The 26,832-nt window shown below is 46.4% G+C and overlaps 1 protein-coding gene across 1 annotated transcript in view; it reads right to left on the bottom strand.

Annotated features, from left to right (window-relative positions):
- LOC118391161 (autism susceptibility gene 2 protein-like) overlaps positions 1-26,832 on the bottom strand; it is a 605,501-nt gene that overhangs the window by 288,292 nt on the left and 290,377 nt on the right. The window contains exon 4 of the mRNA XM_052457892.1: positions 26-127. Coding sequence (XP_052313852.1) covers positions 26-127 — 102 coding nt within the window. The remainder of the gene's footprint in view (positions 1-25; positions 128-26,832) is intronic.

Genomic DNA, 26,832 nt, shown 5'->3' with positions numbered 1-26,832 from the left:
TTTATTTGTTGGTTTGTTTACTTACGTCACTCAGCCTGTCTCTGGAGCTGCTTCCGACAGACGGCTTGGACCGTCCACTCAGGCTCTCACTGTCGCTGTCCTTACGGTTGTTCTGTCCCGGCTTCATCTGAAAAACAACAAACACACACAGACACACGTTAACATGCTGAAGACGTTGGGACAGGGCTTTGGTTCTAAGCTTTACATTCAGTATTTGAAGTACTTAATTTCTACAGTATTTTTTGCTCATCTTTATCAAGGGTGCCAATAGATGGCCTGTAGATTATAGTGGCTGAGGAGACTGACAAGAAAATCCCTCTCCCACAGACAGAAGAACATTTTGTCATGAATATGTGTGAGCTGGCAGCGAGCACTGTTCTGTATGTGTAAATCTGTCATGTTTTTATATGCCTCTTGAGCCAGCAGCTGTCACTCCAGCCTGCCAATGACAGACAAGACAGCCAGCATCTGATCTCACAATGTGAAATCCCTATCAACCTTTCTGAGAAGAGAAGAACAGAAACAAAAGCTTCAAACATCTTCAAAAGCCGTCTTCCCTTCCTTTCAAACAGACAGGCAGCCCCATGCGGAGACTACAGAAGCTCAGTTTCAGACTCATAGAGAGACAGAAAATAAAAAGCAAGTGAGCAAAGAGGAGGAGGATGTGCGATCCAAGAACATCTGAGCCTTCCAGAAGTCCTCCTGAGGAGAACAATGTAGGGCTCATGGGGGCCGAGGGGCAGTTGTGGTCCAAGTATACATTTCATGTCCTCTGAAGCTTCCTCACAATACTCCTTCCTTCCAGACCCAGCAGATGAGATTGGCCTGCCATGCCAAGCCTCAGCCTTCATTTCAAATCACATACCAGAGCATTAAATAGGTGCAATGCCACCTAACAGAAAAAGCAGAGTATGGCTCGACAGACAGCACATAGAGGGATTCTATTCTCTAAGAGGGGCTGTACTCTCACTCTCTCTTTCTGACTGAACTATACAGGTAGCATTTAAAACATTTTTTTAACCTTTATTTAACTAGGAAAGTCAGTTAAGAACAAATTCTTATTTACAATGACGGCTTACCCTGGCGACGCTGGGACAATTGTGCACCGCCCTACGGGACTCCCAATCATGGCCGGATGTGATACAGCCTGGATTCGAACCAGGGACTATAGTGACGCCTCTTGCAATGAAATGCAGTGCCTTAGACCACTGCGTCACTCGGGAGCCCAAAATCCGTAACTGGTTCCAGAATAGCAGGATTTATTGAAAGGGCACAGGGTAGAGGGGGACGCCTTAAGAGCCTTTGAATTAAACGTATAATTAAAATGAAAACATTCCCTTCTCTGTAACCATTAGCAGTATGAAAGGAATTCTTTCAGAGGGAGAACACTGTGGTGGGCGAAAGGCTGTGAACCAGGTTGAGTGCTGAGTGTGATAAGAGAGAGCTGGAGAACTGGGAGATGCCTGATGGGCCTGAGGAGGGGAGCAGGGAAGAGAACTAGGCCACACAAGACAGCCTGGCTGGAGGGAACACAAGCACGTGGAGATACACACACACACACACACACACACACACACACACACACACACACACACACACACACACACACACACACACACACACACACACACACACACACACACACACACACACACAGAGAGAGAGAGAGAGAGCTCCACACACAGAGGCTCTGGCATGTGTGATAGCACTAATTACCTCCAACACACTTTTCCTCCACGAAGTGACTGAGCCTTTTTCCTTACCCTTTTTTGTAAAAGGCCAATTCCTCTGATGGGAGTTTGAACATTTGCAGAGCAGAGGGGGGAAGTATATCCCGGGCATGCACACACAGTAATAGAGCCCTGAAGAAAGGGCATGGGAAGAAGGGAGGGACGGCACTGTGCACCGTTTATGCCCCAGTCTGCAGGTCGTTCATCAAAACATGTTGACCTATAATATTCATTAAGCAAGCAGGGTCCCTGCTGGCAGCACTGTGCATCTCTCTTACGCACACACACAAAATGGGGACACACGCGCATGCGTGCACACACACACAAACACACACACCAATGTACAGGTAACTGCCAAAATAATGGAAACAATGACAGATAGAAAGTATATTGAAAGCATGTGCTTCCACACAGGTTTGGTTCCTGAGTTAATTAACCAATTAACATCCCATCATGCTGGCTATGCCCCAATAGCATGACAATGCCCCCATTCACAGGGTACGAGGGGTCACTGAATGGTTTGATGAGCCTGAAAACGATGTGAACCATATGTCATGGCCGTCTCAGTCAACCCAGTTGAACACTTATGGGAGTTTTCCAGTAGCATCAACAAAACACCAAATGATGGAATTTCTTGTAGATGGTGTCGCATCCCTCCAATAGAGCTCCAGACACATGTAGAATCTATGCCACGGTGCATTGAAGCTGTTCTGGCTCGTGGTGGTCCAACACCCTTTTTTTTAACCTTTATTTAACCAGGCAAGTCAGTTAAGAACACATTCTTACTTTCAATGACGGCCTGGGAACAGTGGGTTAACTGCCTGTTCAGGGGCAGAACGACAGATTTGTACCTTGTTTGAACTCGCAACCTTCCGGTTACTAGTCCAACGCTCTAACCACTAGGCTACGCTGCCGCCCTACAAAGACACTTTATGTTGTTTCCTTTATTTCTACATATTCTAACCACAGACCAATAAAAGTACTTCCACCTCCACCCATGTCTTACTTGTGTAATTGATTGAACAGCCATCTGCAGCACATGGAATGAAAGGGAATGATTGAATAGCTTTAAGGGCTTGTCTGCATGACCTTATCTCTTACAATGAAGTCCGACACATTGGACAGTAATTGTGTCCCAGTCTGTTTGAGTAAAATAGATTTAGATGAATCTAACAGTTCAAGTATCATCAAAATGACTGATGTCTATAAGTGGAACAAACCGATTGCATTAGTACTGTACACTCCCCGGTCTCCATCGATCAGTAAAAAATCTACTCTGTCCGTGAACTATTCAGTAAATTTACCTCAGAGAATAGAGTGAAGAACATCTCTAATAAAGCCACCGCAGTAAACCCAGATCATCTTTCAGGGGTATTACATGGCCAGACAGGAACCTAGCTATTACACAGTGATTTGCAAAATGTCTCCCTTGGTTTGTTGTTCCCTTTAATTTCTCTTAAAGCTTCCTTAAATTACTTCAGAGAATGACGTGTTCTTTCAGAGGGGCAGATTCTTGGCCCGCTCAGTGGCGTAATGTACTCATCTCTTAACAGCGTGATTAATAGATGTGCTAAACCAAGGGAGGATATGCTAGTGGTCACAATAAATCAGCCCCATCAAAAAGCTGAGCTGAGATTTAATGACCTCCCAGTACAGATAAATCTGAGAGATGAACCAGTCTCTCTGTGTGTGTAGAGTAGAGACTAACAGTCCCTTCAGTTGGCATGTCATCCCAGTAGCAGTAGCAGCATGGTCATGGTCCTCTCATTACTCTGGCATGTCATCCCAGTAGCAGTAGCAGCATGGTCATGGTCCTCTCATTACTCTGGCATGTCATCCCAGGCATGGTCATGTCATCCTGGCAGTCATCCCAGCAGTAGCAGCATGGTCATGGTCCTCTCATTACTCTGGCATGTCATCCCAGTAGCAGTAGCAGCATGGTCATGGTCCTCTCATTACTCTGGCATGTCATCCCAGTAGCAGTAGCAGCATGGTCATGGTCCTCTCATTACTCTGGCATGTCATCCCATTAGTAGCAGCTGGCATGTCATCTGGCATGTCATCCCAGTAGCAGTAGCAGCATGGTCATGGTCCTCTCATTACTCTGGCATGTCATCCCAGTAGCAGTAGCAGCATGGTCATGGTCCTCTCATTACTCTGGCATGTCATCCCAGTAGCAGTAGCAGCATGGTCATGGTCCTCTCATTACTCTGGCATGTCATCCCAGTAGCAGTAGCAGCATGGTCATGGTCCTCTCATTACTCTGGCATGTCATCCCAGTAGCAGTAGCAGCATGGTCATGGTCCTCTCATTACTCTGGCATGTCATCCCAGTAGCAGTAGCAGCATGGTCATGGTCCTCTCATTACTCTGGCATGTCATCCCAGTAGCAGTAGCAGCATGGTCATGGTCCTCTCATTACTCTGGCATGTCATCCCAGTAGCAGTAGCAGCATGGTCATGGTCCTCTCATTACTCTGGCATGTCATCCCAGTAGCAGTAGCAGCATGGTCATGGTCCTCTCATTACTCCATGTCATCCCAGTAGCAGTAGCAGCATGGTCATTACTCTGGCATGTCATCCCAGTAGCAGTAGCAGCATGGTCATGGTCCTCTCATTACTCTGGCATGTCATCCCAGTAGCAGTAGCAGCATGGTCATGGTCCTCTCATTACTCTGGCATGTCATCCCAGTAGCAGTAGCAGCATGGTCATGGTCCTCTCATTACTCTGGCATGTCATCCCAGTAGCAGTAGCAGCATGGTCATGGTCCTCTCATTACTCTGGCATGTCATCCCAGTAGCAGTAGCAGCATGGTCATGGTCCTCTCATTACTCTGGCATGTCATCCCAGTAGCAGTAGCAGCATGGTCATGGTCCTCTCATTACTCTGGCATGTCATCCCAGTAGCAGTAGCAGCATGGTCATGGTCCTCTCATTACTCTGGCATGTCATCCCAGTAGCAGTAGCATGGTCATGGTCATTACTCTGGCATGTCCTAGCTAGCAGCATGGTCATGGTCCTCTGGCATGTCATCCCAGTAGCAGTAGCAGCATGGTCATGGTCCTCTCATTACTCTGGCATGTCATCCCAGTAGCAGTAGCAGCATGGTCATGGTCCTCTCATTACTCTGGCATGTCATCCCAGTAGCAGTAGCAGCATGGTCATGGTCCTCTCATTACTCTGGCATGTCATCCCAGTAGCAGTAGCAGCATGGTCATGGTCCTCTCATTACTCTGGCATGTCATCCCAGTAGCAGTAGCAGCATGGTCATGGTCCTCTCATTACTCTGGCATGTCATCCCAGTAGCAGTAGCAGCATGGTCATGGTCCTCTCATTACTCTGGCATGTCATCCCAGTAGCAGTAGCAGCATGGTCATGGTCCTCTCATTACTCTGGCATGTCATCCCAGTAGCAGTAGCAGCATGGTCATGGTCCTCTCATTACTCTGGCATGTCATCCCAGTAGCAGTAGCAGCATGGTCATGGTCCTCTCATTACTCTGGCATGTCATCCCAGTAGCAGTAGCAGCATGGTCATGGTCCTCTCATTACTCTGGCATGTCATCCCAGTAGCAGTAGCAGCATGGTCATGGTCCTCTCATTACTCTGGCATGTCATCCCAGTAGCAGTAGCAGCATGGTCATGGTCCTCTCATTACTCTGGCATGTCATCCCAGTAGCAGTAGCAGCATGGTCATGGTCCTCTCATTACTCTGGCATGTCATCCCAGTAGCAGTAGCAGCATGGTCATGGTCCTCTCATTACTCTGGCATGTCATCCCAGTAGCAGTAGCAGCATGGTCATGGTCCTCTCATTACTCTGGCATGTCATCCCAGTAGCAGTAGCAGCATGGTCATGGTCCTCTCATTACTCTGGCATGTCATCCCAGTAGCAGTAGCAGCATGGTCATGGTCCTCTCATTACTCTGGCATGTCATCCCAGTAGCAGTAGCAGCATGGTCATGGTCCTCTCATTACTCTGGCATGTCATCCCAGTAGCAGTAGCAGCATGGTCATGGTCCTCTCATTACTCTGGCATGTCATCCCAGTAGCAGTAGCAGCATGGTCATGGTCCTCTCATTACTCTGGCATGTCATCCCAGTAGCAGTAGCAGCATGGTCATGGTCCTCTCATTACTCTGGCATGTCATCCCAGTAGCAGTAGCAGCATGGTCATGGTCCTCTCATTACTCTGGCATGTCATCCCAGTAGCAGTAGCTGGTCATGTCATCCCATGTCATCCCAGTAGCAGTAGCAGCATGGTCATGGTCCTCTCATTACTCTGGCATGTCATCCCAGTAGCAGTAGCAGCATGGTCATGGTCCTCTCATTACTCTGGCATGTCATCCCAGTAGCAGTAGCAGCATGGTCATGGTCCTCATTACTCTGGCATGTCATCCCAGTAGCAGTAGCAGCATGGTCATGGTCATCCCTGGCAGTCATCCCAGTAGCAGTAGCAGCATGGTCATGGTCCTCTCATTACTCTGGCATGTCATCCCAGTAGCAGTAGCAGCATGGTCATGGTCCTCTCATTACTCTGGCATGTCATCCCAGTAGCAGTAGCAGCATGGTCATGGTCCTCTCATTACTCTGGCATGTCATCCCAGTAGCAGTAGCAGCATGGTCATGGTCCTCTCATTACTCTGGCATGTCATCCCAGTAGCAGTAGCAGCATGGTCATGGTCCTCTCATTACTCTGGCATGTCATCCCAGTAGCAGTAGCAGCATGGTCATGGTCCTCTCATTACTCTGGCATGTCATCCCAGTAGCAGTAGCAGCATGGTCATGGTCCTCTCATTACTCTGGCATGTCATCCCAGTAGCAGTAGCAGCATGGTCATGGTCCTCTCATTACTCTGGCATGTCATCCCAGTAGCAGTAGCAGCATGGTCATGGTCCTCTCATTACTCTGGCATGTCATCCCAGTAGCAGTAGCAGCATGGTCATGGTCCTCTCATTACTCTGGCATGTCATCCCAGTAGCAGTAGCAGCATGGTCATGGTCCTCTCATTACTCTGGCATGTCATCCCAGTAGCAGTAGCAGCATGGTCATGGTCCTCTCATTACTCTGGCATGTCATCCCAGTAGCAGTAGCAGCATGGTCATGGTCCTCTCATTACTCTGGCATGTCATCCCAGTAGCAGTAGCAGCATGGTCATGGTCCTCTCATTACTCTGGCATGTCATCCCAGTAGCAGTAGCAGCATGGTCATGGTCCTCTCATTACTCTGGCATGTCATCCCAGTAGCAGTAGCAGCATGGTCATGGTCCTCTCATTACTCTGGCATGTCATCCCAGTAGCAGTAGCAGCATGGTCATGGTCCTCATTACATGTCATCCCAGTAGCAGTAGCAGCATGGTCATGGTCATGTCATCCCAGTAGCAGTAGCAGCATGGTCATGGTCCTCTCATTACTCTGGCATGTCATCCCAGTAGCAGTAGCAGCATGGTCATGGTCCTCTCATTACTCTGGCATGTCATCCCAGTAGCAGTAGCAGCATGGTCATGGTCCTCTCATTACTCTGGCATGTCATCCCAGTAGCAGTAGCAGCATGGTCATGGTCCTCTCATTACTCTGGCATGTCATCCCAGTAGCAGTAGCAGCATGGTCATGGTCCTCTCATTACTCTGGCATGTCATCCCAGTAGCAGTAGCAGCATGGTCATGGTCCTCTCATTACTCTGGCATGTCATCCCAGTAGCAGCATGGTCATGGTCCTCTCATTACTCTGGCATGTCATCCCAGTAGCAGTAGCAGCATGGTCATGGTCCTCTCATTACTCTGGCATGTCATCCCAGTAGCAGTAGCAGCATGGTCATGGTCCTCTCATTACTCTGGCATGTCATCCCAGTAGCAGTAGCATGGTCATGGTCATGGTCCTCTCATTACTCTGGCATGTCATCCCAGTAGCAGTAGCAGCATGGTCATGGTCCTCTCATTACTCTGGCATGTCATCCCAGTAGCAGTAGCAGCATGGTCATGGTCCTCTCATTACTCTGGCATGTCATCCCAGTAGCAGTAGCAGCATGGTCATGGTCCTCTCATTACTCTGGCATGTCATCCCAGTAGCAGTAGCAGCATGGTCATGGTCCTCTCATTACTCTGGCATGTCATCCCAGTAGCAGTAGCAGCATGGTCATGGTCCTCTCATTACTCTGGCATGTCATTTCACATTTCATCACTTCATTGCCTTTTTACTTGTTTCAGTTTCTTCTCCCGCAGTGCACATGGCCGCTTTTCACAATATCTAGTGCAGAGATGATGGGTGTAGTCAGAGAGGGTGTGTGGAGGTTTTGTGTGTGTGTGTGTATTTCCCTTCGTCCATGTGTGTGTGCATGTACGTGTAGCGTGTGTGTGTACACTACGTGCACATGCCTGTTCTGTGATTCTGTGCTCATGTAATAACAACATAAACACATGAATAAAGAGGCAAGCTGAAACATACAGACGTATTCGTTTTCATGACCTTATCCACATTCGGTAAAAATGTGCCCTACAGAAAGATAACTAGCAAACAGACGGTTTTAATATTCCAGAGGCTAATTTCACAACTAAATAAAAACACAACAATACATTAGCATCTAATGAAACATTTAAACTACTAGTGTGTGCATCTGCCATTGATTTCAACACATTGAGGTCTTGTCTTCTCTCAATCTGTTCCGTGTTAGGGGGGAACCCCCACCTTCCCCTCTGCCTGAATTTATTGAAGTATAGAATTAAAACAACTGTTTTCAATCAGCAGTCAGTGTGATTCTTCAGCAGAGAACAGCCTAAATAAAACCTCCACACTATCATTATTTTAATCAAGCTGCTATATCTCCCCATGTGATACAGTAATAAAATGAGTCATATTCCCCCAAATCTAAACTATATAGAAACGTCCATTCTGTAGTTTTAATGTATTTGTACTCACACTGAACTAAATAGCCATACTAACGCCAAAAGGTAACACTTATAGAGTATAGGGTCACGAAAGGAGATGGGTGCCACTTACAAAGCAGATAACCTTGCTTATAGAAGGAGCCTGAATCAATAGAAGGCAAACTTAAACTGAATGCTTTTATTTCTGTATTTCTGGTAATGGCAGCAGAGTGGAGAAAGTGCTATTCATCTATTCAAACCTGACCTGGACAATACACCAGCGCTTTTCTACTTAAGAATTTTCAGGGGAAGAAATACCTCCCTTTAAAGGGATACTTTGGGATAGTTTGGGATTTTGGAAACGAGGCCCATTATCTACTTCCCCAGAGTCAGATGAACTCATTGTTATGTCTCTGCATGCAGTTTGAAGGAAGTTGCTAACTAGCACTAGAGCAATTGTTAACCTGGAACATGCGTTCCAGTCATTGCGCTAACGCTAGTTAGCATTAGCTCACGAAACTACCTCTAACTTCCTTAATACTGGACGCAGAGACATAAAAATGGTATCCACATCTGACTCTGGGGAAGTAGAAACCCCTTTAAGAGGCCTTTTGCACATTAGAAGGGAGGTTGGAAAACAGCCTTTGAAGATTTTTACAGGATTATTGTTAACACGTGTAGTCAATTATTTCCTCTGCCCACTTAGCGAAAAGTGCGTTGCCAGTGCTGCCTAGGAATTTTACAAGCGTACTGACCTATTCCCAAGGGCTCCTCTAGCAACTGAATGTAATCAAACACAAAAAGTGAGCTCTGCTTAACGTGTTAAACCACACAAGCCATTTTTAACAGAGCAATACACAACCCACCCCCTAGCCATCAACCTCCATCCTCCCTCCCAAAAAGTGCGAAAGCTGGGTTCGGATTTCTATGCTAGCCTCTGTGGGATTCCATTGCTATCAGCTCCTGTTTTCCCTGAGTTATGCACAACAGCAGCTGCGGAACTCGGCGGTAATAAAACCTGGAACAATTTAAGGGCTTTTATTGTTGTTCTGCGGTCGGCTTTTAGTACAGCTAACCTGTCCTCTCTGGATCCCTCCCACTGCCAGTAGAGAATCCCACCAGGCCTGCAATGAAAGAGGATCTCATTTACCTAAAAGCGCTTATAAATGTTTAATTTGCTTTAACAAGTTACAAGTCGCTCATTCTGGAAGTTTTACGGCTGCTTGCCACTGGGAGGACCATGAAAGTTTTATAGATAATCCACTAGCTAGCTCGGGCTGCTTATAATAAACACTCTATTTTCTGCTGTACTGACAAATCCCTTTGGTTTACAGTGACTACGCTTTGAACAGTGACATGCAGTCAGGGTAGACAGGGTCAGCTGCACCTCACTGACTCTTTACACCTGCTTCTCAAGATCACCCACTCACTTACACACCCTTACATAACAACACACAGAACATTACCCTCTTCTTTATAATACTCTTTATGACTTAGTGTTTAAAAAAAATAAATGTCTTGATATTGTGTCTTTTTTATAAATGTATATTCCATCGTTGAGAACTTGCAATTTTTTGTTTTGTTATTTTCTTACTTATTTTTTGTTATTTAATTTTTATTTTATAATTTGTTTGACTTTTGAACATTTGTTCTTTTTTGGGGGGCGGGGCTATACAGTGCAATTGTATTTTTGGGGGTATATAATTGAACTTATTTCATGACTTATTTTATGGAAGGGGGTTTGGGAATATTTTTAATGTATGTCTGGCTTATCTTGTACACTTCTTTCATTAGAGATGTTGCTTTATAATTTCACTTTTGAACACTTCATTTTTTGACAAATAAATCCATGTTTATATAGTAAACACTTGCCCTTTCCTTGATTTGGTGACAGAGCACCCATTTTATTTGCTAAAACTGCAGGAAAGGTGCCAGGGTCTTCATTCCTTCCCATCCATTCAAATTGCTGACACGCACAGCCGTTCCTGACTACATTCACTTGATGGACAGGGTCACCATATGCCTCGTTGCTTTGCCTAGCTTCATTCATTACATTGAGACAATTTCATATTTTACACATGCGTATTGCCTAAACATGTTGTGTGGGTGTGTCTACATCCCCTTAAAACTATTCATGGAACAAAATGCATGTCAAAGGCCTAGAGTATGTTCATATTCTGGATAGTCCAAAAACACAGAAATTATGATATTCATAGCAATAATCACTGTCTAAGCATAGGGGGATGAGAGACTACATTTCCCATCAGCCCCATGGTGAGGCCCAGCCCCATAGTGTGTCACCTTTGGACTGGCAGCAGACAATAGCAGTTGTAAACAGTCAGGAACGGTTAACCCACTGCAAACTGTTCCCGACGAGAACGTCACGTGAAAGCGGGACACGGGTTGTCAGGGCCTGTAAGGAGCTGATTCAGCGTCCTCCGTCATCGTTCTGACAGCAGCTGTGCGGCAGCGCGGAACTGGCGCTAACCAGAGTGGCCCGGGCCAGACCCTGTGTTTGGCTCTGAGGCCTGAGCGTTCTGACTGCCCCAGACAAGCGTCCTCCATCCCCCCACCTCCCCCCTGTCCATAGCCACCCACAGTCAAAGCCTGTCATTGGACATCAGGGTTCACTGGGGTCCGACTGCCCTCATTTGTTTAGTTAGTTTGTGTGTGGTATATAGAGGTCATGGGAAGTCACAGTTAAAATAACACTTAATACATCCATCAGTGTCTCTGTTACACAACACAACCATATATATTTTCCCTCATAATGTCCAATTGACATATTTGTGATTATTGGCATATTTTGGCCAATACTTCTGTACTGGCTATGGCAATGTTTCCTAGATGTCATTATAGCTAGCGACTCGGCAGAACAGAAACAGTAGTTTTCATCCGTGTCTATCGTTTCCGCGGGGTGCTGTGCGATCACCATGGAAATGCTCCATTTCACTCTTATACCTCTCAGCCGTTATCATGCTCAAGTGGATGCCACGACCTCTGGCGACTTTGTCAGACATTATTTTTGTGGTGGCAGGAGGCCTAATGCACCCTGAGGACGGTCTTAGGCCACAGAGCAGGATCACAGTCTCTCTGTGGTGGAATGTGATTCTTCACAGCAATGGAGCCTCTGAGGACTAGAGGGGCTAACCACAGAACCCTGAAGGCATGAGCATTCTGAGGGGAAGATAGAGGAAGAGTTGGGGGGTAGGATGGAGGATGGTAAAGCTTGCTTAAAAGTGCTGCCTTGATCACATCAGTCATACTAAGGGCCATTTACTCAACCACAGAGCTGGGGGTGGGGTAGGGGGGTGGTGGAGGTATGGTAGGCTTGAGGCTGCGTTTATATACAGACATAAATCTGGGATCTATGACGACATTACATACAAATCAATATGCTTTTAACATCCATCCTCTCTGCAGTTGCATCGCAATCACCTTTTTCCCTCTTCGTACAAATGGCCATATAATGCTGTAGCCTGCTGCATTGAGTTATGGGGACAATTCCCAGATTTAATAATGAACTGAGTGGTGCAAGGTGGTGGAAGGATGGAAGGAGGGAGGGGTGGTAGGAGGAGAATAAGATCAGCAGGAGACCTCAACTCTCTCAGACCATATCAGAACACCTTGTTATAGGACACCGTGTGGCAATAAAATACACCCCCCTCTTCCCACATTAAACATATCCAGCTCCCCTTCCCTCCGTGGCTACAGTAGCATCCCCCTAGGCTCTAAGGGAGGAAGGACAGAGAGAGGAGACAGAAAATGAGCAAATGAGAGGGGGAGGGAGGCGAGACAGAAGTAGAGAGGAGTGTGGGACGACATAAGAGAGAGGAAAGAGAGAGACAGAGAGCAAGTTGAGAGAGACGCGAGAAGCCTTCCCAGAGCACAGCAGCTGCACAGAGAGAGAAGCCCGAGACCTTCAGCTGCTCAACCGAGCGCTTATCACCACATAACTATTCATCAAAGAAATTTGTGTGCAATTAATTACATTATTCCCGAGCGCCCCCCCCCATCCGTGCCACCGGGTCGTTACTCCAATATCAGCTTTCAGCTAGCCATCTCACTAAGCCACAGCCTCAGTGCCAAGTCACAGCTAGGTCTCAGAGCTGCCTGGCCAGCGTCAATGAAGACTGCTGCTAGGAGGGAAAAAAGAAAAAGGCCTCCTCTCTCTCCTCTCCTATCGGTTTGCAGGAGGCTATCATTTCTCTTTCTTATTGCCATTTATTTCCCCCCAGGAATTCACTGCCAGTATATTGGCAGGCCTTCCAGTAGATGGAGGCAATGAAATTTAGCGCGGACACTTAACACCGGTTCAAGCCTTGTGCGCGGCTCATGTGTGGCGGTAATATGATAAACAAACGCTTCCAGTTTGGAGAAAGAGGACTTTTTAATGTTACAGAAATAGAGCACTGAGTGCTGGAACTGCATGGAGCTGTGGCTGCAGTTAAGAAGATGGAAAATGCACAACCGGAGCCCTTCAGAGGTGGGGAAGAAGATATACAAATAATTTTTTAGCTAAATGTCAGAGTGAGTGTGCTGTCGCCTGGCTCCTGCTATTAAGGAGAGAGGATCTAAATGGGTGATCGCAGTACCATTATAGGACCCTAAAGGCATGGCTAGCTCCCAGCCTGGATGTTATGCAGCAAATAAGACAAGAAAAACGGTATAAAGGGATATTCATTTAAAACGATTCCATTCAAACCTTTAAGAGGAAAGTTCACACAATAAACATGCCATTTGTGTCCATTAACAGGAAATGTCCAGCTGGTTGAGAGAATGCCAAGAGTGTGCAAAGCTTTCATTAAGGCAAAATGTGACTACTTTGAATAATCTAAAATAAAACATATATTTAGATTTGTTTAACACTTTTTTGGTTACTAAATAATTCCAAATGTGTTATTTCACAGTTTTGATGTCTTCACTATTATTATACAATGTAGAAAATAGTCAAACAAAGAAAAACCTTTAGGTGAGTCAAAACGTTTGACTGGTGCTGTACATGTAGCCTACATGACTAGTACTACAGACTAGATATGAACTAAAGCCACACTGCAATCAATAACAGGTCTATGAATACACAACACGTTGCTGTGGGTAAGTAACAGCGTGTACAATGCTGCCAATCAGTCACACCCTTTGGCTTCAGGGCACAGCAGTGAGAGTGGTGTGATTAGGCCCTGGCAGGCTGACACTTGTCCCTCATTGACCTGTGACCCCTGGTACAGCGAGCCAGGAGGGCTGTTAAGGACAGCAGAGATGAGCTGAGATAATCTGATCTCCAATCAGCAGGTGGACGTGACCTCTATGAAACAGGATCCCGGCCTATCAGCGTACAGGTCAGAAGCCCTGGCCTGTTTTGGTTGGCCGCGGTTCAAACGAATGAAAAAGCAGAGCGTCTCACCTTACCCGTGTTTGGCTCGCCTGAGCTGCAGGCTGGGGGATTAGAGAGACTATAAAATCTATAATATAAGGTTCCCCTTTGGCTGGCTGGCCGACAGGGTGCCTGTCCAAGGTCGCTGCTATCAGTAATCCCCTGTTATCAACATCTTCATTTAGCCGCCTTGTCTACTATTAGACGGCCATAAAACAAGATGGTCCCAAAGGCACCAATGTATTAACAGGAGCAGAGCCAAGAGTAGACTTGGCTTATTCTACTTTAGAGGAGGACTACTCAGCAACACAGCATCTGTTTATACTTTCTTATCAGCTTGGTTCAAATGTGACAGGCACACTAGAGCTGCAAACAGGATGCTAGCCAGCAAGAACTCTCTGACCTATTAGCATGACTTACTGAATTGTATTGACCTCGTGTGAGATCAGGTTAGCGCAGCAGCAGAGTAGACAGCGGATTTCCCCAAGTCACAGTGATCCAGAATCAACACAACTAAATGATGATCCAGGATCAAAGACAACATCAAGGTTAACTGGCCTCATGAATCCATAAGTGGAGGAGTCATAAGCCAATAAGAGCAGGCTTGTCTGAGCAGCCCAGATTGTTGTTCCAGAAGTTTCACACCTTCCCAGTGAGCTGGCTACCTCACATACTTGGCTGCAATCAGCTGAGCCAGTCACCATACTGAACATTCTGCAAGCTCCACAAGCCAGCGTCAGCCAGCGACCTGTGACATCTGAGCTATGGCAAGTCAAGAAGGTCAAGTGCTAGGCTATATGAGTACAAATATATATAAATAAACATCTTACAAGAGGTTGACCCTTTTCTGAATATAATGTAGCTACACGTCAGGAATGACTCAGACATGTACACTATAACAGACACTGTTCCAAACGCATAATACAAGTTAGCCTAGATGACTAAGGGATATGATCATTATTATTACAATGTAATAGCATTAACAGTGCTCTCATTCCCCTATGATCCCATCAGGCCATAAAAGTGCAGCTGGAATGTGGACATAATGGAGTAGAAACAGACAGTTGATGGAGGGGAAATGCCACGCTTGTTTAACTTGAATAGCTACCTGGTTTCAGCAACTAGGCAATGTACCGGACAACCAGTTCAATGAGTGATCCTTTCAAAGAGGATGAGAACATTGTCATTCTATTTCTCCCCAGCAGTGACAACTATCTCCAACCATCCAAAATAAACAGTGATTTCTTTATCCCAGGTTCCCCCAGTATTGTGAAACGGAGGACTCCGCCGCCGAACACCGAAGAGAATCAGTTCCGTCTTTATGATTTACACGGTGATAAAAATAGCTACCTTCCACCCGAGACCTGTCAGCACCTACCAGTGGCAAGGCAGCTGGCACAAATAGCTTCCCCACCTGTGTCCAAGCCATATTACTACACACAGGGGACCTGTTACATTTCAGCCCAGTTCCACATCATTAGGCACGAAAAGGGACTATTTAAGTCCTCAGCGCCGCTCGTATTTATGTTGAGACTTAAATCTAGATTGAAATCTTGTAATTTTTTCTATCCTTCCTCCTTCTCCCCAAGAGTGTTTAGTGATCTTGGCAGAACAAAATAATGACTCCGTGACCCTCTTTGTGAAGTGTGCCCCCGCTCTGTTTTTGTTTTGGTCTGGGCTTCCTATTCCAAGTAATGGACTTCCTTCAAACCATAAATCACACTTATGTCGCTCCTTTTCATCTGTAGTTTTTGCGCTCTGCCATGTTTTGTTTAGTGTACCACATTTTTGTTAGTGTAATGCTTGGTGATTACAACCAGACAATGCAAGCCATCTTCCTTCTTCGCCTCTGAAAGGCTCTTTTACAGGCTCATAAGGCCACAAATGTCAACCACAGGAAGGCAATTATGAGAGTAAAATTACTTCCCTACTGTTATCCATCTATTCTGTGAGCCAGGGGAATGGTTAAAAGCCACCATGTAATGGGGAACAGTTAGCGTTTTCTCCTGGCCCCCAGCCAAGGCTACTAACTTTGCTATTAAAGGCCCGACAAGCTATGTCAATGCAATCTGCTGAATGCCTTGAGTGACACACGATCGATATTCTCCACTTTCCCGGGTCATCATCGATGACAGAGGCCTAAGTAATAATACAGCCCTCGCTGCCTCCTCTATCTTAAATGCTTCCCCTGCCACAATATTTCTTTTTTGTCTCAGGGCTTGTGAGCTACATTTTCTTGCCGATCGAAAGAGGAAGATACGGAGGGTGAAAAGGGGGAAGAGGGGGGTCTGAGGAATTACTATGTGTCTAGATTGATGCTAGCCAGGGAACAAGCTTGGCAGGTTGAGGGGGGAGGAGGAGGCAGTGGGGGGAGGAGGAGGAGGCAGTGGGGGGAGGGGGGAGGAGGAGGCACTGGGGGAGGGGAGCTCAGATAAATAAAAAATGACTGGCTGCCGAGTTGTAATCTGCCAGCACCGAGCCCCCTGTAGCAACAAGCCAAATGAAAAAGCACACTGACAGGCAGGAGAGATGGAGGGCCTGCGGTAGATTGCAGGAAGAGAGGGAGGGCACAGGGGAGGGAGGGAAAGGGGAGAGAGAGGCATGCAGAGGGTTAGAGAGAGAGGATGCAGGCAGACAAATAGAGATTGTGAGGAGACATTTATTTTTGTTTGTTCCTGTGCATGAAGGTGTCAGGGAGCTGGGAGAGAAATGTGGCATGTGTTTGCAGGCAGTAAATAAAACACGCATGCGCACGCACGCATGCGCACGCACGCACGCACGCACGCACGCACGCACGCACGCACACACGCACACACGCACACACACACACACACACACACACACACACACACACACACACACACACACACACACACACACACACACACACACCAGCTGGAGTACATAATGCATCCATTACATTTTCTAATAAGCTCGAATGTAAACATTAGCAGTTAACCGTGTTTCATTACCCATCAAGCGCTGTTAATTAGACTGAAAATGTGTTATTTATATGTCTGGGCTGGTGTGTGCAGGAGAGCATGTAAAGCTAACATAATGTGCCATTTTTACATTATTAATGCCATTTTCACCTTTTGACAGACAGATAAACTCACGATCGAGCGCGTACACACACACACACACACACACACACACACACACACACACACACACACACACACACACACACACACACACACACACACACACACACACACACACACACACAGTAAAAGGCAGTTGTCCTCCCCTCAACTAGCAGGTGGATCACACTCCCAACATCAAAACCCAACACAAGAGCTCCACCTACAGCAAGTGCCTTTTCTGCAGCCTGGCCTCCTATGTTAGGCTCCCGGGTGGCGCAGCGGTCTAAGGCACTGCATCGCTAGAGGCGTCACTACAGACCCTGGTTCGATCCCGGGCTGTATTACAACCAGCTGTGATTGGGAGTCCAATAGGGCGGCACACAATTGGCCCAGCGTCGTCCGGGTCAGGGGAGGGTTTTGCCAGGGTAGGCCGTCATTGTAAATATGAATTTGTTCTTAACTGACTTGCCCAGTGAAATGAAGGTTACATGTTAAGACAGCAAGTCTAACCCTGGGAAAACAGTGCTCCTCTAAGACAAGGCAGAGACGATCTGCTACTGATGTAAGACAGGCAGCAAAGACAGCAAAAAAAGACAAACTTATACAGTACCCATTCTAGATAATCTCCCAGTAACCTTCTCTCATTGGACATGAAGGTTTGTAGGCCAGGAGGCTCTGGGATACAGACATGGGTAAGGAGGTTGGGTGTAGACTGGCCTGAAGTCTGGCTGCATGGCGGATGCAGTGCCAGGGGTGATGAGAGCTGAAGGCTAAGCCCTCTCCTCCTCACAGGTATTAGTGTGGAAGCCTCTCGCCTGTTAAACAGGGGCTAGGTGTGTGTGTGTGTGTGGAGCAGGGCATGGGAAAGGTCTGACTGACTGCCACACCACACTGTCTGTCTGCTGGCCTGAATACACAACCACCTTCCTATCCCTAATGATAAGGCAAGGTCAGTCTAATGCAGGCCCAGCGACCCTCTACAGAGGAGAAACAGAAGGACAGACTGGCATTGTCATCAGGATCTCAACAGTTAAACAATGGAAGTTCACATCAGGCACATCCCAACCACAGGGAGCAGACAGACACCAGACACAGAGCAAACAATCTGCCTGCACGACCATCCATAACACAACACATATCTCGAGGAAGAAAGCATATTTATAAATCACTTGCACACCATAGGGGAGGGCTGATGATCTTACAATAGCAGAGAAAACAACGCTGTTCTTTTTCCTATGAGAATGATCCATATTTCTGTGTCCGTCTGGCTCTCTCTGGTAATCCACTGCTTTTATGTTCTTTCCCCGGCAGCAGACACACACAGTGCACAGCAAAGCCAGGCAACAGGGGCCTGCATGCTGGAGGTCTGCAAAGGCAACATTTCCCCCACCCCTCTTTTTCATTTGCAGACCTGCTGCTCACTGTTGGACTGTCACAGAGAAAAGCTATCTTCCCCACAGCATGGCGGCTGTTCCAGGGCCACGCCGATCTGCACCGCCCTGCATGCCAATGCCACCACACCACTTCCTGCTCCCCCGCTGGGCTATTGAGGAAATATCAGCTGATACCAAATCATTTGTCTCCCTCATGCAGCTCGGCCCACCAGTCGCGCCACGGTGAAAGGGGGAGACATGGGAGGACCATCTGCCTATCTCACAGGGAAACACTGGGGAATTATTTGTGTAACCCCAGCGTGGCAATTTTGGTGAAAGCAGACCAGTTTGTTAAGGAACATGTGCTTCTCAGCTCAGGGGTTTATTATTACTTTTGCTCATGGCATTCTTTTTCCAGAACTGAAATGGGGCATAATCATTTTAAATGGAGTCATTCAGTAGCATAAGAACCACCACGGCACTGATGGCTGTGAAGCCCCAGAAGTCAGATGGCTGTGAAGTCCCAGAAGTCAGATGGCTGTGAAGTCCCAGAAGTCAGATGGCTGTGAAGCCCCAGAAGTCAGATGGCTGTGAAGCCCCATAAGTCAGATGGCTGTGAAGCCCCATAAGTCAGATGGCTGTGAAGCCCCATAAGTCAGATGTCTGTGAAGCCCCATAAGTCAGATGGCTGTGAAGTCCCAGAAGTCAGATGGCTGTGAAGCCCCAGAAATCAGATGGCTGTGAAGCCCCAGAAGTCAGATGGCTGTGAAGCCCCAGAAGTCAGATGGCTGTGAAGCCCCAGAAGTCAGATGGCTGTGAAGCCCCAGAAGTCAGATGGCTGTGAAGTCCCAGAAGTCAGATGGCTGTGAAGCCCCATAAGTCAGGTGGCTGTGAAGCCCCATAAGTCAGATGGCTGTGAAGCCCCATAAGTCAGGTGGCTGTGAAGCCCCATAAGTCAGATGGCTGTGAAGCCCCATAAGTCAGGTGGCTGTGAAGCCCCATAAGTCAGGTGGCTGTGAAGCCCCATAAGTCAGATGGCTGTGAAGTCCCAGAAGTTAGATGGCTGTGAAGCCCCAGAAGTCAGATGGCTGTGAAGCCCCATAAGTCAGGTGGCTGTGAAGCCTCCTTGTCTCCAGGATGAGTGTTACATAAACACTGGCTGAGCCAGGGATCACAGGCTTATCAGTGCAGCCTTGTTATTGCTGGCCAATCCACACATATTTCTCAGCTCAAATCAATTGCACAGCCATTAAAACTAAGCCAAAGAGACAATCCTCTGGTAATTAAAGGCTGTTGTCGTTAATGAGCAGTAAAAACACTGATAACCTGCATCTCAAGACCTTGTCCACCATACTGGCTGATTAGATAAAGCTGGGACTGTGGTGGATGGATTAGCAGGGGGAGATGACAAGCGGTTTGGGAATGGTGGCAAAGAATGTGGTGTATGTGTGTGTGTGTCTGTGTGTGTGTGTCTGTGTGTGTGTGTCTGTGTGTGTGTGTCTGTGTGTGTGTGTCTGTGTGTGTGTGTCTGTGTGTGTGTGTATGTGTGTGTGTGTCTGTGTGTGTGTGTCTGTGTGTGTGTGTCTGTGTGTGTGTGTCTGTGTGTGTGTGTCTGTGTGTGTGTGTCTGTGTGTGTGTGTCTGTGTGTGTGTGTCTGTGTGTGTGTGTCTGTGTGTGTGTGTATGTGTGTGTGTGTCTGTGTGTGTGTGTCTGTGTGTGTGTGTCTGTGTGTGTGTGTCTGTGTGTGTGTGTCTGTGCGTGTGTGTGTGTGACCTCACTATTATCTAATCAGTACTAATCCACAAGTAAGAATTTACACTGATAACCAATGCGAAGACAAAATGTTGCAGACTAATGGTGCTCAGGCTAATCATATCATTTATAACCACAAGAGTGATGTTGTTTCAAGGATATCTATGTGATAATGAAGTACTGTAGGCTACATCAAAGTTATTACCACAGATGGAACAGCCGTTTGCAATCATGAAGTCCAACATGAACCCAAGAGGTCAAGACCTCTGGTCATGCTAGTCACAACATCGAACTCATCAAAGCCATACTTTCACTTTGAAATCTTACCAATGAGACATACTGTACCAATGATTTCTAAGACAAATGTTAAATGGAGATCGTTGTGAACAAGACACTCTTTCATGTAGGTTGCTGTTTACTAACTAGACACACAACTCTTTCAAGGCGGGGATACCTTGTTAGTGGACTACACACTAGAACCTCCAAAATGCCCATGGTCAATGTTATGTAACTCTGAGGAACTGCTTACAGCATTATTATTTAACAAAGTAATTCATTATTGAAGAGTGTTATTCATGCACACACACACACACACACACACACACACACACACACACACACACACACACACACACACACACACACACACACACACACACACACACACACACACACACACACACACACACACGCACACGTTCCAAAGCAGATGTTTTATGAATTATGGAGAAGTGTGCTGGATGCAAATGAGAAACAATACTAGGTTTATTTTCAACCCAAAAGCCACAGAAGAAGCACTAAAGCAGAAAAACAAGCCATGCTGGGTGCAAACTTAAAAGTGTCGGAGCGTTAGGGGGTTTGGGTGGAGGAGAGAGAATGCTTTTATTTCCTTCAAGTCTCTCTCGCTCACCCCTGGAGAGCAAGTGTGAGCAACAGTACAAGGCTAAAACAACCAACTACTGTACCCAGAATACTTCTGACGTTTTCAAACTACGCCTTTTTCCTTTGCATCTGTCTTCTTTTCATTATCCCACTTTCCCAGTGTGTGCTATAGCCTATATAGTTAAATGTACACTGTCATGAGCATATACACAACAGTGTATTTTCACAGGGCCGATTGTGTGCTATCAAGCCAGGCACAAGAGAGAATGTCAAAATTCCCGTGAGCAGAATTTTAAGCACACATGTAAATCATTTAGCACTCCCTGGCTGAACAGAGAGACTGACACAGAATGTGAGAGAGCTCAGTTCTCTCTTATGTAAGCATCACACTGCCTCTTCCCTCTGTCCCAGAAGAATGAGTGTTTTTCTATTCCAGAGCTCATTTCCTAACACCACAGAAGCCTGCAGAGAGGGAGCGGCTTCAGTCAAACTCTCCTCTCATGCAGGGAGCTCTACCAAGCAGCAGCAGACATGTTACCCTACTGATGACCTGCAGGTGGTGCTACATGACAACACGTCAAGAGGAAAGGAGTGGAGGAGCTGGAGAGGAAATGGAGAAAAGCAGAATAGAGGGGAAAGGAAGAAAGGAATACAGGATGGAGGAAATGAATGGAGGTGGGGAGTAATAAAATACTTTCTGACATGTCTTTCTTGAATCACAACCTGCATGGCCTTTCATTTATGGGTGTGCTTAGTGGAACCATAATAACATACAGAATATACTAAATCAAATGAAGAGTATAATAGCTTTGTTAGTATACTATTAAGAGCGGAAGACATTGCACAACCATTACTTGAAATAAAGATAAAGCAACAAAACGCCAGGGGGTCAAACAGGCGAAATACATGTTCTTACAGATACGGAATAATGCCATTCCAGTTGTGACTGTGCCTAATCTGATGTCTCAGCTCCATTGTGTGAATGAGGAGATAATATGTACCACAGTGAAGATATGGATATTATTATCCCATGGCTGCTCTATGCTAAGAGCTATAATGTGTCAGCAGGTGAACTGAGGTCCCATAGTTCGCACCCACACACACATGTACACAAAGACACCCACACACACACTCAGTGTGATTTCATAAGGCCTAAGGCAGCGCTAGAGGCATGAAAGGAGAGGCCAGTGAAGTGACCTACAAGGGCAGAAGGCAGTACAAAAAGCACAATGTTTGTATTATGTAGCTTGAGCATTTGTATAGAATCAAGGTCTGCTAGGTAGCTTCTTGACACACACACACACACACACACACACACACACACACACACACACACACACACACACACACACACACACACACACACACACACACACACACACACACACACACACACACACACACACACACACACACACACACACTGCCTGTGGGTGAAAAGAATGAGTGAGTGAGCGAGCGAGTGAGTATGTCTGTCAATTGATATGCCTACCTAAAATGTATTCCACATATTCTGACATAAACACTGTCTACCCCGCCTCTCCAAAATACAGTACTGTAATCAAAACATCAAATCAAATGCTATTTGTCACATGCTTCATAAACAACAGCTGTAGATTAACAGTGACATGCTTACAGGCCCTTCCAAATAATGTAGAGAGAAAAATATAGAAATGTGAGGAATAAATAAATACACAATGGCTGCATTCCAAACACATAAAAGACCCTCCCTCCTCTCCCCTCGAACACGTTTGATGACATATCATGACGTATGATGAGTTTACACTTGCAGGGCGAGGGAAGAATTAGTCCATTTTACATTTCCCACCTTTGCCCGGAAATTCGTCACTCGTTCATCCCACGGTTGTGTTTCCAGTCATCTTGGAATCACCGGTAACTCTTGTGTGTGCTTTATATGTGCTACAGTCAATTATGATTGCATTTCATATCTTGGCTAGAAGACAATGCTTCTACAGACATTGAATAGTAGCCATCCGACAATATCAGGTCATTCAAAAATGTCTGCCTTCTGAGGGGAAAGAGGCATTGTCGTGCCTTCTTCCTGGCAGTGTGGGTGTGTGTGGACCATGTTAATAGCTTAGTGATATGGACACCGAGGAACTTGAAGATCCACTACAGCCCCGTTGATGTGGATGGTGGCGTGCTCGGGGCCTCCATTTTCTGTAATCCAAGATCAGCTCTTTTGTCTTGCTGACGTTGAGGGAGAAGTTATTGTACTGGCATCAGACTGTCAAGTTACTGACCTCTCTATAGGCGGTTTCATCGTCATTAGTGATCAATGATAGTGTTGGAGTCATGCGTGGCCATGCAGACGTGCGTGAACAGGGAGTACACAGCATTTTCACATATGTGTTCGTCTTGTCCAGGGGGCAGAGTGTGGAGTGCAATAGAGATGGCATCATCTGTGGATCTGTTGAGGCAGTATGTGAATTGGAGTGTGTCTAGGGTGTCTGGGATGATGGTGTTGTCAGCCATGATCAACCTTTGAAAGCATTTCATGGCTACAGATGTGAGTGCTACAGGGCATTAGTAATTTAGACAGGTTACTTTGGCGTTCTTGGGCACAGGACCTATGGTGGTCTGCTTGAAACACGTAGGTATTACAGACTGGGTCCGGGAGAGGTTGAACATGTCAGTGAATACACCCGCCAGCTGGTCAGCACATGCTCCGTGGACGTGTCCTAGTAATCCGTCTGGCCCCAAGGTTTTGTGAATGTTAACTGAGCGAGATCACACAGTCGTCCGGAACTGCTGATGCTCTCATGCATTATGTCCAATCGGCCTCACAACCGCAGACCATGTGTAACCACGCCAGTCCAGGACCTTCACATCTGGCTTCTTCACCTGCGGAATCGTTTGAGACCAGACACGCAGACAGCTGATGAAACTGTGGGTATGCATAACAAAATATTTTCTCCACAAACTGTCAGAAACTGCCTCAATGAAGCTCATGTCATCGTTCTGACCTGACTGCAGTTTGGAGTCGTAACCGACTTCAGTGGGATAATGCTCACTTTCGATGGCCACTGGCACGCTAGAGAAGTGCGCCCTTCACAGATGAATCCCGGTGTCAACTGTACCAGGCAGCTGGCAGACAGTTTATATGGCGTTGTGTGTGAGCGGTTTGCTGATGTCAACATTGTGAACAGAGTGCCCCATGGTGGCGGTGGGGTTATGGTATTGACAGGCGTGAGCTACAGATACAATTGCATTTTATCGATGGCAATTTGAACGCACAGACATACTGTGACGAGATCCTGATGCCCATTGTAGTGCCATTCATCCACCGCCATCACCTCATGTTTAGGCATGATAATGCATGGCCCTATGTCGTGTAGTAGGATTTGATCTTAGTTCTCTATTGATGTTTTGCTTGTTTGATGGCTCAGAGGTCGTAGCGGGATTTTTTACAAGCGTCCGGATAAGTGTCCTGCTCCTTGACAGTGGCAGCTCTAGCCATTGGCTCAGTGCAGATGTTACCTGCACACCATAGCTTTTGGTTGGGATATGTACGTGTGGTCAATGTGTGGCTGATATCGTCAATGCACTTGTTTTTTTCTCTCTCATTTTTTCTCCCCAATTTCGTGGTATCCAATTGGTAGTTTACAGTCTTGTCTCATCGCTGCAACTCCCGTAAGGACTCGGGAGAGGCGAAGGTCGAGAGCCATGCGTCCTCCAAAACACAACCCAAACAAGCCGCACTGCTTCTTGACACAATGCCAATTTAACCCGGAAACCAGCCACACCAATGTGTAGAAAGGAATTACCGTGCACTGCGCCCGGCCCACCACAGGAGTCACTAGTGCGCGATGGGCAAGGATATCGCTGCCGGCCAAACCCTCTACTAACCCGGACGACGCTGGGCCAATTGTGCACCGCCCCATGGGTCTCCCGGTCGCGCAAGGCTGCTGAATCTCGAGTGGCACAGCTAGCACTGCGATGCAGTGCCTTAGACCACTATGCCACTTGGGAGGCCCCGTCAATGCACTTATTAATGAAGCTGGTGACTTCCTTAGTGTTATCGGATAAATCCTGGAGCAGTCCTGTAGCTTAGCATCAGCTTCATTGGGCCACTTCCTGTTAAAGTATCGTTCCTGGAAGTGTGCATCATTGAAGAGATATGTGAAAAACACCTTGAGGATTGGTTCTAAACAACGTTTGCCATGTTTCAGTCGATATTATGGAGTTAATTTGGAAAAAAGTTTGGCGTTTGGATAACTGAATTTTCTTTTTTTTTTTGGTAGCCAAACGTGACGCACCAAACGGACTGATTTCTCCTGCACAAAAAATCTTTCAGGAAAAACTGTACATTGCTATCTAACTGAGAGTCTCCTCATTGAAAACATCCGATGTTCTTCAAAGGTAAATGATTTATTTGAATGTTTTTGCTGGTTTTTGTGAAAATGTTTCCTGCTGATGCTAACGCTAAATGCTACGCTAGCTATCAGTACTGTTACACAAATGCTAGTTTGCTATGCTTGAGAAGCATATTTTTGAAAATCTGAGATGACAGTGTTGTTAACAAAAGGCTAAGCTTGAGAGCGAGCATATTCATTTCATTTCATTTGCGATTTACATGAATAGTTAACGTTGCGTTATGGTATTGAGCTTGAGGCTATGATTACGCTACCGGATCCAGCATGGCTCCATGCAAGAAGTTAAGACAAGTGTCTACAGAAGCGGTTCTGTTGCATAGGGTTGATGCCAGTGCTGCAGTTTGAATGCCTTACTTGCCTACATGGGCTTCTGCTGGAATACAATTGTGTTGAGCTGCTTCACACCACAGAGGAGAGAGGAGAGGGTGAGGCCGTGGAGGTTACTTCAGCTTGTAGCCCGGGGCCAGGCTGGGAATCAGTTCAAAAGACCCCCCCCATATAACTCTGAATATAAAAACACAGTGGACCTAAACTTTTATCGCTAATAATTGATGAACACAAAGGTTCTCTTGAATTTTACATGTGAAAGACGATCTGACATTCTGAGGTTCATTGAATCTGAGCCTCCTCTCACCCACCCGCCCTCCTTTTCTCTCTCCACCCCATTTCCTCTCTATCCCTCGCTGTCTCCTCTCTTCCTGCTCTCCATCTCCTCATAGGTTCCGGCTAATTACAGCGATTTTAGATAATTGTTATTGAAAACAGAAGAGCGGTGCGGCAGTGGTGCTTCACGAGTTGAGCTCCCTGGAGGGGAGGAGAAGCCCTGCATCATAATGACTACAATCAGGCCCGATGCCTTTGTTTCCCTCTCTACATGAAGGAGATGCTGCTAGGCACACACCACAACACACTCCAGTGCACTTCAGGATGAATATGACCGAGAGATAGAGAGCACAAGAACATCTCTCGTCTCCTCTCTCTGAGGGCATTCATGGATCAACAGGCATACAAGTGAGCATACAGACCTGCACCCAGAGACAATGGCCTTTTCTTAATTAGATTTGCTAAACTCCTGCGTCCTCTCTCCTCCGTCCTCCCTTTCTCTTTCGTCCTTTTGAAAATGTTCAAAGGTAATCGAGGAGAGGAGGCGAGGGAACGTGGACGAAAAAGTGCTTGTATGAAATGAGACTCCACTTGCACGTCATCAGGTAAATTACGCTGACAGGGGGTGGATCCCAAAATAAATGTGTAAAGTGATAACAAACTAATGAAGTAAGCTGCGCAAGACATTTTATAGACAACAAAACTATATAAGTAGCAAGTGTTGTTTTCTTCTGACAATACAACAACTGATTCAAAGGCTGTATGGTATATATCGAAACT

This window comes from Oncorhynchus keta, chromosome 12 (assembly GCF_023373465.1).
Source record: "Oncorhynchus keta strain PuntledgeMale-10-30-2019 chromosome 12, Oket_V2, whole genome shotgun sequence".
Classification (NCBI taxonomy): domain Eukaryota; kingdom Metazoa; phylum Chordata; class Actinopteri; order Salmoniformes; family Salmonidae; genus Oncorhynchus; species Oncorhynchus keta.
This window is presented reverse-complemented; position numbering and strand designations above follow the sequence as displayed.